The sequence below is a fragment of the Schistocerca cancellata genome, chromosome 12 (assembly GCF_023864275.1).
Source record: "Schistocerca cancellata isolate TAMUIC-IGC-003103 chromosome 12, iqSchCanc2.1, whole genome shotgun sequence".
NCBI lineage: Eukaryota > Metazoa > Arthropoda > Insecta > Orthoptera > Acrididae > Schistocerca > Schistocerca cancellata.
In genome coordinates, this window is record NC_064637.1 from 40,990,381 (window position 1) to 41,002,778 (window position 12,398).

The window sequence follows — 12,398 nt, forward strand, 5'->3', positions numbered from 1 at the left end:
TCTATACACTGTACGCCGGCCAGAGTGGCCCAGCGTTTCTAGGCGCTACAGTCTGAAACCGCGCGACCGCTACGGTCGCAGGTTCGAATCCTGCCTCGGGGGGAAGGATGTGTGTGATGTCCTTAGGTTAGTTAGGTTTAAGTAGTTCTAAGTTCTAGGAGACTCAGAAGTTAAGTCCCATAGTGCTCAGAGCCATTTGAATCATTTTTACACACTGTCAAACTTTCAAACATGTAGAATAAAAGATGGATTTAAAAAAATAGTGTGCATTTCTTTTGGGATGACCCTCGTAACCTGTACTCACCACCTCACCTTGTAGTGCGAGGGGAAGGGTACTTTTGGTATCACCATCCCCCCATCCCCTACGCCTCAGCACTGCCCCCGTGTTAGCAAGACTGCCCACAGAAGCTGTTGGTGACAGACCTTCTGAACTTAGCGATGTTGCTGGTGGACACACACACGTCCGTCGTAGCAGGCTGTGGGTAACAGACATACACTGACCTCCATCTTCCAGATGACTGTGTCCTCTCTGCACAGTAGGACCGTTGGTCGTGGATTCGCCTAACTCAGGATCTGGATGGATAGATGTAACAGTGTAGAATGAAATGAAGTCTGACAGGAGCTAGTGGTCGAATCATAGCGAGCACTTTTCTTGAAGGGATGCCATTTTTAATTCTAGGAATTTCCTTTCTGGTGGTTTACAGAACACATTTACAGAATGACTTATCCATCTGTGTCGTATGCACATTACAATGGTCTTACACTCACTCACATATCGCACTGAAACATTGAACTAACTCGAAGCAGCGCCACAGTTTAGCTGATAAGGCATATACTGTCGAGATCTACGTTCGACACACGACTGCTCACCTCTGCCATCCCTTCACGACTGCCGCTTTCTTACCTTGACACAGTGTAGGAACTTTCTTCCTTGTGTTTTGGGCCAATCAAAGCCCTCCGTTTTTATGTCTGTATATACACTACTGGCCGTTAAAATTGCTACAACAAGAAGATGACGTGCTACACACGCGAAATTTAACCGACATGAAGAAGATGCTGTGAAATGCAAATGATTAGCTTTGCAGAGCATTCACACAAGGTTGGCGCCGGTGGCGACACCTACAACGTGCTGACATGAGGAAAGTTTCCAACAGACTTCTCATACACAAACAGCAGTTGACCGGCTTTGCCTGGTGAAACGTTGTTCTGATGCCTCGTGTAAGGAGGAGAAATGCGTACCATCACGTTTCCGACTTTGATAAAGGTCGGATTGTAGCCTATCGAGACATTGCTGCTCGCGTTTGTCGAAATCCAATGACTGTTAGCAGAATATCGAATCGGTGGGTTCAGGAGGGTAATACGGAACGCCGTGCTGGATCCCAACAGCCTTGTATCACTAGCAGTCGAGATGACAGGCATCTTATCCCGTGGCTGTAACGGATCGTGCAGTCACGTCTCGATTCCTGAGTCAACAGATGGGGACGTTTGCAAGACAACAACCATCTGCACGAAGAGTTCGACTACGTTTACAGCAGCATGCACTATCAGCTCGGAGACCGTGGCTGTGGTTACCCTTGACGCTGCATCACAGAGAGGATCGCCTGCGATGGTTTATTCAACGACGAACCTGGGTGCACGAATGTCAAAACGACATTTTTTCGGATGAATCCAGGTTCTGTTTACAGCATTACGATGGTCACATTCGTGTTTGGCGACATCGCGGTGAACGCACATTGGAAGCGTGTATTCGTCATCACCATACTGGCGTATCAACCGGCGTGATGGTATGGGGTGCCATTGGTTACACATCTTTGTCATCTCTTGTTCGCATTGACGGCACTTTGAACAGTGGACGTTACATTTCAGATGTGTTACGAGCCGTGGCTCTACCTTTCATTCGATCCCTGCGAAACCCTACATTTCAGCAGGATAATGCACGACCGCATGTTGCAGGTCCTGTACGGGCCTTTCTCGATACAGGAAATGTTCCACTGCTGCCCTGGCCAGCACATTCTGCAGATCTGTCACCAACTAAAAACGTCTGGACAATGGTGGCCGAGCAACTGCCTCGTCACAATACACCAGTGACTACTCTTGATGAACTGCGGCATCGTGTTGAAGCTGCACGGGCAGCTGTACCTGTACACGCCATCCAAGCTCTGTTTGACTCAATGCCCAGGCGTATCACAGCCGTTATTACGGCCAGAGGTGGATGTTCTGGGTACTGATTTCTCAGGATCTATGCGCCGAAACTGCGTGAAAATGTAATCACATGTCAGTTCTAGTATAATATATTTGTCCAATGAATACCCGTTTATCATCTGAATTCCTTCTTGGTGTAGCAATTTTAATGGCCAGCAGTGTATGTTGCCTTCTGGGGTCAACCACTGGCCATCTTCTTCCGTGGATGATGTAATTCCACGTCACCAGGGACGCTGTGTCCCCCCTCTCCCGTTTACTTACCTTCTCTCTCTCCCCCTGCCTCCCTCGCCACCTCTCTCTCTCTCTCTCTCTCTCTCTCTCTCTCTCTCTCTCTCTCTCTCACACACACACACACACACACACACACACACACACACACACACACACACTCCAGTGGCAACATATTGCCCAACATTGCGTAATCTTAGGTATCATTCATTGAGTAGAATCTATTAACATAAACATTATAACCCCTTCCTCACACTGCTGTCACAGTCACAAAAAAAGGTGCAGGAAGGGCTGTGGTTGGTAAGTCTTTGTGTGAACTCGAATATCTGTAATTTTATCTTCATGGTGTTTGCACAAGATAGACAGAGGCTGGACAAACATATAGAAACACGATAAACGATGGGTGCTTGAACATAAATGTAGATGTCTTCTGTGTTTTGTGATGAAATCTTGTTCTGCCTCGGTGCCAGTGATGGCCACATGATTGGTAGGAAGGGGCCAGCTGAGGCCCTACAACCAACTTGTCTGCACGATAGACACACTGGACCTACATCTGAAGTTAAGTGTATCAAGAGTTGTGGCCTTAGTATCCAGAGACCCACTGTGGTCAGACAGGAGCAGCAGGTACTCACCCTGGTGGCTGTAGCCCGGGTCGCAGGTACATGTGTGCAGGTCCGTGCAGGAGCCGTGTTCGCAGCCCCGCAACTCGCACGGACTCAGGCAGCTGTTGTCTGCTGGTGCTGCCAGGTAGCCCTCCTTACAGCTGCACCTGTCGCACAAGTCGTTAATATATTGAGTATCCAAAATAAAACTGGCTCTGAAAATACACTGAAGGGAAACAATCTCAACACCAAGAAATATTTAATGTAGAGTAAAGAATTCTGGAATACATTTGTCCAGGTACACATTCAAGGGATTAACATTGCAAGATAAAAAAAATGGTTCAAATGGCTCTGAGCACTATAGGACCTAACTTCTGAGGTCATCCGTCCCCTAGAAGTTAGAACTACTTAAACCTAACTAACCTAAGGACATCACACACATCCATGCTCGAGGCAGGATTCGAACCTGAGACCATAGCGGTCGTGCGGTTCCAGACTGTAGCGCCTAGAACCGCTCTGCCTCTCCGGCCGGCATTTACAATATCACAGGTTAAGGTAAGCGAGAGTTCAGCCATTGAAAATGTAAAATGCTGGTATATTAATAACTGATGTACCGACCAGAATGTTGCATTCAAGCATGCAAACGTCCATGGACTGTTGCACACGTGCCGCATGTCAGTTTATGGGATGGAGTTACACTAATGGCCATTAAAATAGCTGTACCAAGAAGAAATGCAGATGATAAACAAGTATTCATTGGACAAATATATTATACTAGAACTGACATGTGCCGGCCTGAGTGGCCGAGCGGTTCTAGGCGCTACAGTCTGGACCCGCGCGACCGCTATGGTCGCAATTTCGAATCCTGCCTCGGGCATGGATGTGTGTGATGTTCTTACGTTAGTTAGGTTTAAGTAGTTCTAAGTCTAGGGGACTGATGACCTCAGCTGTTAAGTCCCATAGTGCTCAGAGCCGTTTTTTTTTATGTTGCAGCATTAGTCAACCACAATGCTCGCTAGACCCAGTAGCCAGCGTTAGCTGTGCCACCGTGACAACCAAAATCTGCCCTCCCGATTCCACGGCAAGCTATGCTTTCAAAGTGCTACATTACGATCCTACTGTGATACGAATCGCACCCCAAACCGTAACTTCAGATGCAGGTCAAGCAGACAAGTTGATTGCAGGCCGTCAGCTGACCCCCTCCTATCAAACACACGGGCATCATTGGCACCGAGTGGTGTGCGTACTGTTAAGACCTTCAGTACACACACCGTCTGATTATTTGACTTGTCGCTCTTACAAAGTAGGCGAGTGTCAGCAATATGTCTCGTGGTCTTATCGTGGCGTGTTTATCTTCTGCCGTTAGGTCAGACGATAGAAATGCCACTTGCACGCTTAGAGTAGCAGATTGACGGTGACCAACTTTAAACAGAACTTGATTAATTTTCACACACATTTATTAAAATAATAAAAATCATAAACCTTACTTAACTTGATTCTGGATGCTATTTACAATTGACAATCTGAAGTTCCTTTGGTCTTGGTACTTTAATCTTATTCTCACATATATCTCTGATACTTGACCAAAGTGTCTATGCATTTATCTTCATGGCTATGTACAGGAATATGGTAATCTTATTAGGCGCAGACTGAAACTTGACTATAGACTGGTACAGACAAATGTAGACTGGTACAATCTGGTGCAGACAAATGTAGACTGACTAATCGGAGGTCTGTACACTCGTTATAACATCTCGCGCATTTATGTATCACTGCGCGAGTGTGATCCGCGAGGAGAAAAGGTTCTACGTTAGCAGAAATCTCATTGGCTGCATTACATATTAATACGTGGATCGGCGGAAGCAGAATTCGGTCCATCTCTATGGCAGCGCCATCTCGTAGTGCGGAGATGGACGAGCGCTGCGCCTGCACTGTTGTGCTTAGCGGCGCGCGCTCTAGTGGGAGAGTTGTGTACGCACTGACTACGTGGAACTATGTACACAACACACTGAGGCAGGACCAGCTTTCATCAGAAAACACAACAGACATCCGCCCAACCCTTCAACAAGCTGTCGCTTGACACCACTGACCTGCGGTCCGTCCTGTGTGTCCTCAGCGGTACTTCCTGATGAGCATATTGAACCGCCCTCCTCCATTTGTTCCGGTCCCTTGTCCATTTGAAGCTAGACTACGGGTGTTTCGTTTATGCATCTGCACGTTCCTCCCTCGGACGCCTTCTCAATACTATCCACCATCGTGGCATCCGTTTGGCCACTGGTGCCTTTAACACTCGCCTGGTTGACTGTCTGTATACAGAACCTGCCAAAGTACCGCTGTTCTACCACAGTGACTTTCTCCTCAGCAGATATGCAGACCGCTAGTCTGTCATGCGTGGCCACCCATCCTATGCCTCCTTCTTCGATGACTCCTTTGATAGCCAGTATGGGGCACATTCCTTTTCTCTGTTACCTCCTGGCCGGCCGCTGTGGCCGAGCGGTTCACGGCGCTTCAGTCTGGAACTGCACTGCTGCTACAATCGAAATTTCGAATCCTACCTCGTGCATGGATGTGTGTGATGTCCTTAGGTTAGTTAGGTTTAAGTAGTTCTAAGTCTAGGGGACTGATGACTTCAGCTGTTAAGTCCCACAGTGCTCAGAGCCATTTTTTGAACCTGCTGACAGACGGCTACATAGTGATCATCGGAGGGATTGGAAGAACTCATGGGCTGAGGTACGAGGACTGCAGCCTTGGCAGCAGCGTCAGCAGCCTTGTTTTCTGTCAGATCCACATGACCAGAAACCCAGGTAAACACCTCAGTGGCTCCATCAAGAGTGAGGAAGTGACACCTTTCATGGACTCGTTGCACTAAAGAATGGACAGTGAACAGCACACAGACGCTCTGAATGGCACTGTGTCTGAGCAGATGAGGCAATTGAGAAGCCTGTGTCTCCGGATGTACTCTGTGGCCTGATACAGGGCGAAGAGCCCTGTTGTAAGTACTGAGCAGTGTTCCGGAAGCTGATACTGTTTGTCGGTGCCAATGACAAAGGCACACCCGACACGAAGATCAGTCCGAGAGTCATCAGTGTACACAAAGGTAATATCGCAAAGTTCCGTGCGAAGGTTGTGGAACTGAAGGCGATAGGAATCGAATGAAGGCCAAGGTGAACATGGGCCATTGGACAAAGCCAAGGTGGTAAAGGGTTTACACCCACCAGGAAAGTGCCAGGCAGCGTGAAGTTAAGCTGCTGGAGCACAAGCTGAAACCAACTCTAGGAGCTAACAGAGAAGAGGAATTTGCCCCATACTGGCTATCAAGGGAGTCATCGAAGAAGGAGGCATAGGATTGGTGGCCACACAGTTCAAATGGTTCAGATGGCTCTGAGCACTATGGGACTTAACATCTGAGGTCATCAGTCCCCTGCCAGCTGGGGTGATCGAGCGGTTCTAGGCGCTACAGTTCGGAACCACGCGACTGTTACAGTCGCAGGTTCAAATCCTGACTCGGGCATGGATGTGTGTGATGTCCTTAGGTTACTTAGGTTTACGTAGTTCTAAGTTCTAGGGGACTGATGACCTCAGATGTTAAGTCCGATAGTGCTCAGAGCCATTTGAACCATTCTTTCACCAGTCCCCTAGAACTCAGAACTACTTAAACCTAACTAACCTAAGGACATCACACACATCCATGCCTGAGACACTCTCGACCTTCTCGCCGTGAGATCATATTAGTTAGGTTGCAAATCGCGCACTGTCTTCTTACCCATCGCCACTTGTTACGTGGCGCTCCCTCACCACTTTGTGCTCATTGCGTCCAACCTTTGAAGGTCCTCCATTTCCTGACGGAATACCTTTTTTTTTTTTTTTTAATCCCTTACGTTCTCGTTTGTGTTTGCTGTCTGAGTTATCGGCCGTTTTAGCGAACAACGCGCGGGGTGTCGACCGCGTTTTTTTTTTTATCCGTCATAGCAATATAAGCACTCCGTCTTCAGGCCACAACTGGCCCATCAGGACCATCCGACCGCCGTGTCATCCTCAGTGGAGGATGCGGGTAGGAGGGGCGTGGGGTCAGCACACCGCTCTCCCGGTCGTTACGATGGTATTCTCGACCGAAGCCGCTACTGTTTGGTCGAGTAGCTCCTCAATTGGCATCACGAGGCTGAGTGCACCCCGAAAATTGGCAGCAGCGCATGGCGGCCTGGATGGTCATCCACACGGCTTAACTTCGATGATCTCACGTGAACCGGTGTACCCATTGCGGCAAGGCCGTTGCCGTCGTAGCAATATAGCGAACGACATTTAATTTTTAGTTCAAGATATCCGTTTATCCATGGGGTACTTTATACAGCTTTCTCCACGTCAACTGGGAATAACGTGTAGTCGTTTTTAACTTCTCTCTTTGTGTTTGTCTTCTACAGCTTTGACATGGGAGCATATGACCCTCGTTTCTGCGCCCTTAAACAAAACAAACAACAACAAACGACACCACTGAAGTTGCAGTTGGTGTCGGTCTGGAGTCAGTGAAATACACGCTGCAGGGCGTCTGGCTCGGCGCTGCCCTCGAAGTAACGGACAGGTGGTTGTGTCACTGTGGTGCCAGCTGCTGCTCAAACTGCTGCTGCAGATGTAGCACGATGCGCCAGGGCCACCCGCCGGACACTGTGGCCCTCACTCTCTGTAATTAGAGATGGGCAAAACTGTTCTTTTCAGAGATCGGATCAGAACAGTTCACTCCCTGAAATGAATTAGCTCTTTTTCATGACTCATCACTCATTTACAATAGAAAATAAATGGAAGGAACATTGCCCTTTAAACTTGGTTTATTCCAGTACTGTACCTGTATTTTGATCTTATTTGATCCTATTTTGAAGTAACACAGATAATGAGTAAGAATTTTGTATTGTTTATTGAAATTTCCACGATATGACAAAGTTTTTGATTATTGATTTATTTTGCACTATCGTGGTTTTTTGGGTGATCGGAAAATGTTGTAACTTGAGATTTACATTAACAATATATTTGGCTATAATGTATTAAAATTTCACTAACCTCATTCAAATACATCGCAAGCCATATATTTTTAAAGTGAATGTTTCCTTCTGAAGACGCCTAAAATCGCAAAATCCGTACCACAATAAGAAAAAAAATATAAATTTGACTGTAAAACGAAAGTGCTCCATATAGCCTTACGCAGAATAAAACAAGGAAAATATTGGTGTATCACATTTTGCGATACGTTTATCGGTTCGCTCGTAATTAAAGCGTAAATTCGAGTGTCCATAATAAAAATCCTATAGTAAGAGGAGTCGTCAGCAACCTAATCTGATCAGTTTAAACAAATAAAAATAAAATAAAAACAAATGATGTATACATAACATAATAATGTAATATACATAGCGGTATTACTACGAAGAACAATATCCAGTAGAGACGAACTCCGATGCAGAGGCGCTGAGTCGAGCAGCTCGAGCTGCGAGCTGTATTACTGCGTGAGCTAAGACCGCAGAGACCAGCCGTGACACCTGAGTTGCTTTTGTTACACTCTGGCTAGAGTCGAGAACGGTGGGGAGTTCGTTGAGCGGGCGAGTTCCGAGGGTGGGGGGAGCGGTGAACTCACCCGCTCCGAGACAAATCGTCCGTTCCCTTGCGAGCAGGTTGTTGCAAGTAGTTCCTATGTTACCCGCTAGGTGGCTCTCTGTCCTGTTGCTCGCATCAACTGCCCAGAGGGAAGGACGTGCGACTGAAACGATCGCCGACAGAGTGCGATGCTAAGTTAAGCTGCGCCAGACACTCACTGCACGCAGCAGAGGACGCACAGACACGGCACAGCATATGTGAAACACAAAATCCAATGGTGCACTGCACAATGCAGGCAGCCAAGGTAGAAGCAGGGCAGAGGCCGGCGCTGGCTGTGTTGTGTGGCGTGCACTGTGCTGTGACCAGCAGAGGCGTTGCTGATATGCTCCGTCTCTCTCTCTCTCTCTCTCTCTCTCTCTCTCTCTCTCTCTCTCTGCCGTGGGAAACGTTTGGAGCTACCGTTCTTTTTTTCTGAACCACTGATTGTTCACTCCTTTGAAAGATTCAACTCCATGAATTAGTTCAAGAGCGGATCCCCCATCTCTATCTGTAATGCCATGTGGTTGTCTGGAGAATGGCCTCCTTGCGACTGGACATTCTCGGGACCACCACTGCCAGCAATCATGAACAGCGGCTACATTCCTGCCAGGTCTTCCTGCAACATCACGGAGGAAACATCCGGCTTCTCATAGCCCCCTTAAACGACCTAGTCCAAAATCGGTAAGGTGTTGGCGTCTTTGTCGCCTTAAAGGCATTCTTGAGCAACTATACAGGGTGATTCAAAAAGAATACCACAACTTTAGAAATTTAAAAACTCTGCAACGACAAAAGGCAGAGCTAAGCGCTATCTGTCGGCGAATTAAGGGAGCTATAAAGTTTCATTTAGTTGTACATTTGTTCGCTTGAGGCGCTGTTGACTAGGCGTCAGCGTCAGTTGATGCTAAGATGGCGACCGCTCAACAGAAAGCTTTTTGTGTTATCGAGTATGGCAGAAGTGAATCTACGACAGTTGTTCAGCGCGCATTTCGAACGAAGTATGGTGTTAAACCTCCTGATAGGTGGTGTATTAAACGTTGGTATAAACAGTTTATAGAGAATGGGTGTTTGTGCAAAGGGAAAAGTTCTGGACAGCCGAGAACGAGTGATGAAAATGTAGCACGCATCCAGCAAGCATTTGTTCGCAGCCCAGGAAAATCGACTCGCAGAGCTAGCAGAGAGCTGCAAATTCCACAATCAACTGTATGGAGAGTCCTACGAAAAATGTTAGTTATGAAACCTTATCGTCTGAAATTGGTTCAAGCACTGTCTGCAGCTGATAAGATTAAAAGAATCGATTTCTGTGATTTTATCCTTGCTCAAATGGAAACAGATGAATCTTTCGTTTCAAAGATTGTGTTTAGTGATGAAGCAACTTTCCACACTAACGGGAAAGTCAACCGTCACAATGTCTGTATATGGGGCACTGAGAATCCGCGGGAAACAACTCAGTATGAACGTGACTCGCCTAAGGTGAACGTTTCCTGTGCCGCTTCAGCCAATAAAGTTTTTGGTCCCTTTTTCTTCGAAGGTGCTACTGTAACTGGACTACAGTATCTGGAGATGTTAGAAAATTGGCTGTTCCCTCAGCTCGAACAAGAAGCACAACAATTCATATTTCAGCAGGATGGAGCGCCACCACATTGGCACTTATCTGTCCGTAACTACCTGAACGTCAACTACCCGAGGCGATGGATCGGCCGCCAGGCAGCCCGTGACAGAGCACTTCATCACTGGCCTCCAAGAAGCCCTGATCTTACCCCCTGCGATTTTTCCTTATGGGGGTATGTTAAGGATATGGTGTTTCGGCCACCTCTCCCAGCCACCATTGATGATTTGAAACGGGAAATAACAGCAGCTATCCAAACTGTTACGCCTGATATGCTACAGAGAGTGTGGAACGAGTTGGAGTATCGGGTTGATATTGCTCGAGTGTCTGGAGGGGGCCTTATTGAACATCTCTGAACTTGTTTTTGAGTGAAAAAAAAACCTTTTTAAATGCTCTTTGTAATGATGTATAACAGAAGGTTATATTATGTTTCTTTCATTAAATACACATTTTTAAAGTTGTGGTATTCTTTTTGAATCACCCTGTATATGAAGGTATTATCTGTTCCTGAAAGAACAAATACCATTGATGACCGCGCAGCTTCTCTAGAATAAAATAATAATTAAAGCGACAACCTAGCTGCAAACAGGCGTTCATATACATCAATGGGGACAGCTGAAAATGTGCGCCCAAACCAGTACTCGAACAACCTGGGATCTCCTGCTTACATGTCAGACGCTCTATCCATCTGAGCCACCGAGGGCGCTTTAGATTAATCTGCCACGAGTAATGAGTGTGATGGGCAAACATGTATTAGGTGCACTACGAATGTAGCGATGTGGACATGTTGGGAATGTGGGTCTCACGGGTAGCGTGCAAGGGATAAGTCCCTGAAATCGCAGTATCCTCTGTGCCCTCGGTGGCTCAGATGGATAGAGCGTCTGCCATGTAAGCAGGAGATCCTGGGTTCGAGTCCCGGTCGAGGCACACATTTTGACCTGTCCCCAATGATGTATATCAACGCCTGTTTGCAGCTAGGGTGTCCACTTAATTATCATTTCATTCTTGACTAACATCACCTCACCATGTCCAATCTCAAAGGTAACTAACGCTCACGACCGTTACACCGTGTATTTAAAGCAAACCCTCATAGCGGCGCCAATAGCGCCAGTCTTGCGCAGCTGTCACGAAACCTGAATAGACATCTTTCAGAAATAGAAATATTCGTTTAAAAAGTTTTCGATGGTCTTCAGCTACAGTCAAACAATACTTTTTAATAGTAAACTGCCATTTGACTGTGTATTATTTTACGTATCTTCCGTTCTACACTCCTGGAAATTGAAATAAGAACACCGTGAATTCATTGTCCCAGGAAGGGGAAACTTTATTGACACATTCCTGGGGTCAGATACATCACATGATCACACTGACAGAACCACAGGCACATAGACACAGGCAACAGAGCATGCACAATGTCGGCACTAGTACAGTGTATATCCACCTTTCGCCGCAATGCAGGCTGCTATTCTCCCATGGAGACGATCGTAGAGATGCTGGATGTAGTCCTGTGGAATGGCTTGCCATGCCATTTCCACCTGGCGCCTCAGTTGGACCAGCGTTCGTGCTGGACGTGCAGACCGCGTGAGACGACGCTTCATCCAGTCCCAAACATGCTCAATGGGGGACAGATCCGGAGATCTAGCTGGCCAGGGTAGTTGACTTACACCTTCTAGAGCACGTTGGGTGGCACGGGATACATGCGGACGTGCATTGTCCTGTTGGGACAGCAAGTTCCCTTGCCGGTCTAGGAATGGTAGAACGATGGGTTCGATGACGGTTTGGATGTACCGTACACTATTCAGTGTCCCCTCGACGATCACCAGTGGTGTACGGCCAGTGTAGGAGATCGCTCCCCACACCATGATGCCGGGTGTTGGCCCTGTGTGCCTCGGTCGTATGCAGTCCTGATTGTGGCGCTCACCTGCGCGGCGCCAAACACGCATACGACCATCATTGGCACCAAGGCAGAAGCGACTCTCATCGCTGACGACGACACGTCTCCATTCGTCCCTCCATTCACGCCTGTCGCGACACCACTGGAGGCGGGCTGCACGATGTTGGGGCGTGAGCGGAAGACGGCCTAACGGTGTGCGGGACCGTAGCCCAGCTTCGTGGAGACGGTTGCGAATGGTCCTCGCCGATAC

General features: G+C 47.5%; 1 protein-coding gene and 1 non-coding gene across 2 annotated transcripts in view; one reads left to right on the forward strand and one right to left on the reverse strand.

The window, feature by feature from the left end:
* The window catches only part of LOC126109431 (epidermal growth factor-like protein), a 115,571-nt gene that overhangs the window by 42,949 nt on the left and 60,224 nt on the right, over window positions 1-12,398 (reverse strand). The window contains exon 4 of the mRNA XM_049914463.1: window positions 3,063-3,199. Within this exon, the coding sequence (XP_049770420.1) occupies window positions 3,063-3,199 (137 nt within the window). The remainder of the gene's footprint in view (window positions 1-3,062; window positions 3,200-12,398) is intronic.
* On the forward strand, window positions 11,107-11,181 carry Trnat-ugu (transfer RNA threonine (anticodon UGU)). Its single transcript has one exon. It is a non-coding gene; the product is annotated as a tRNA-Thr (tRNA).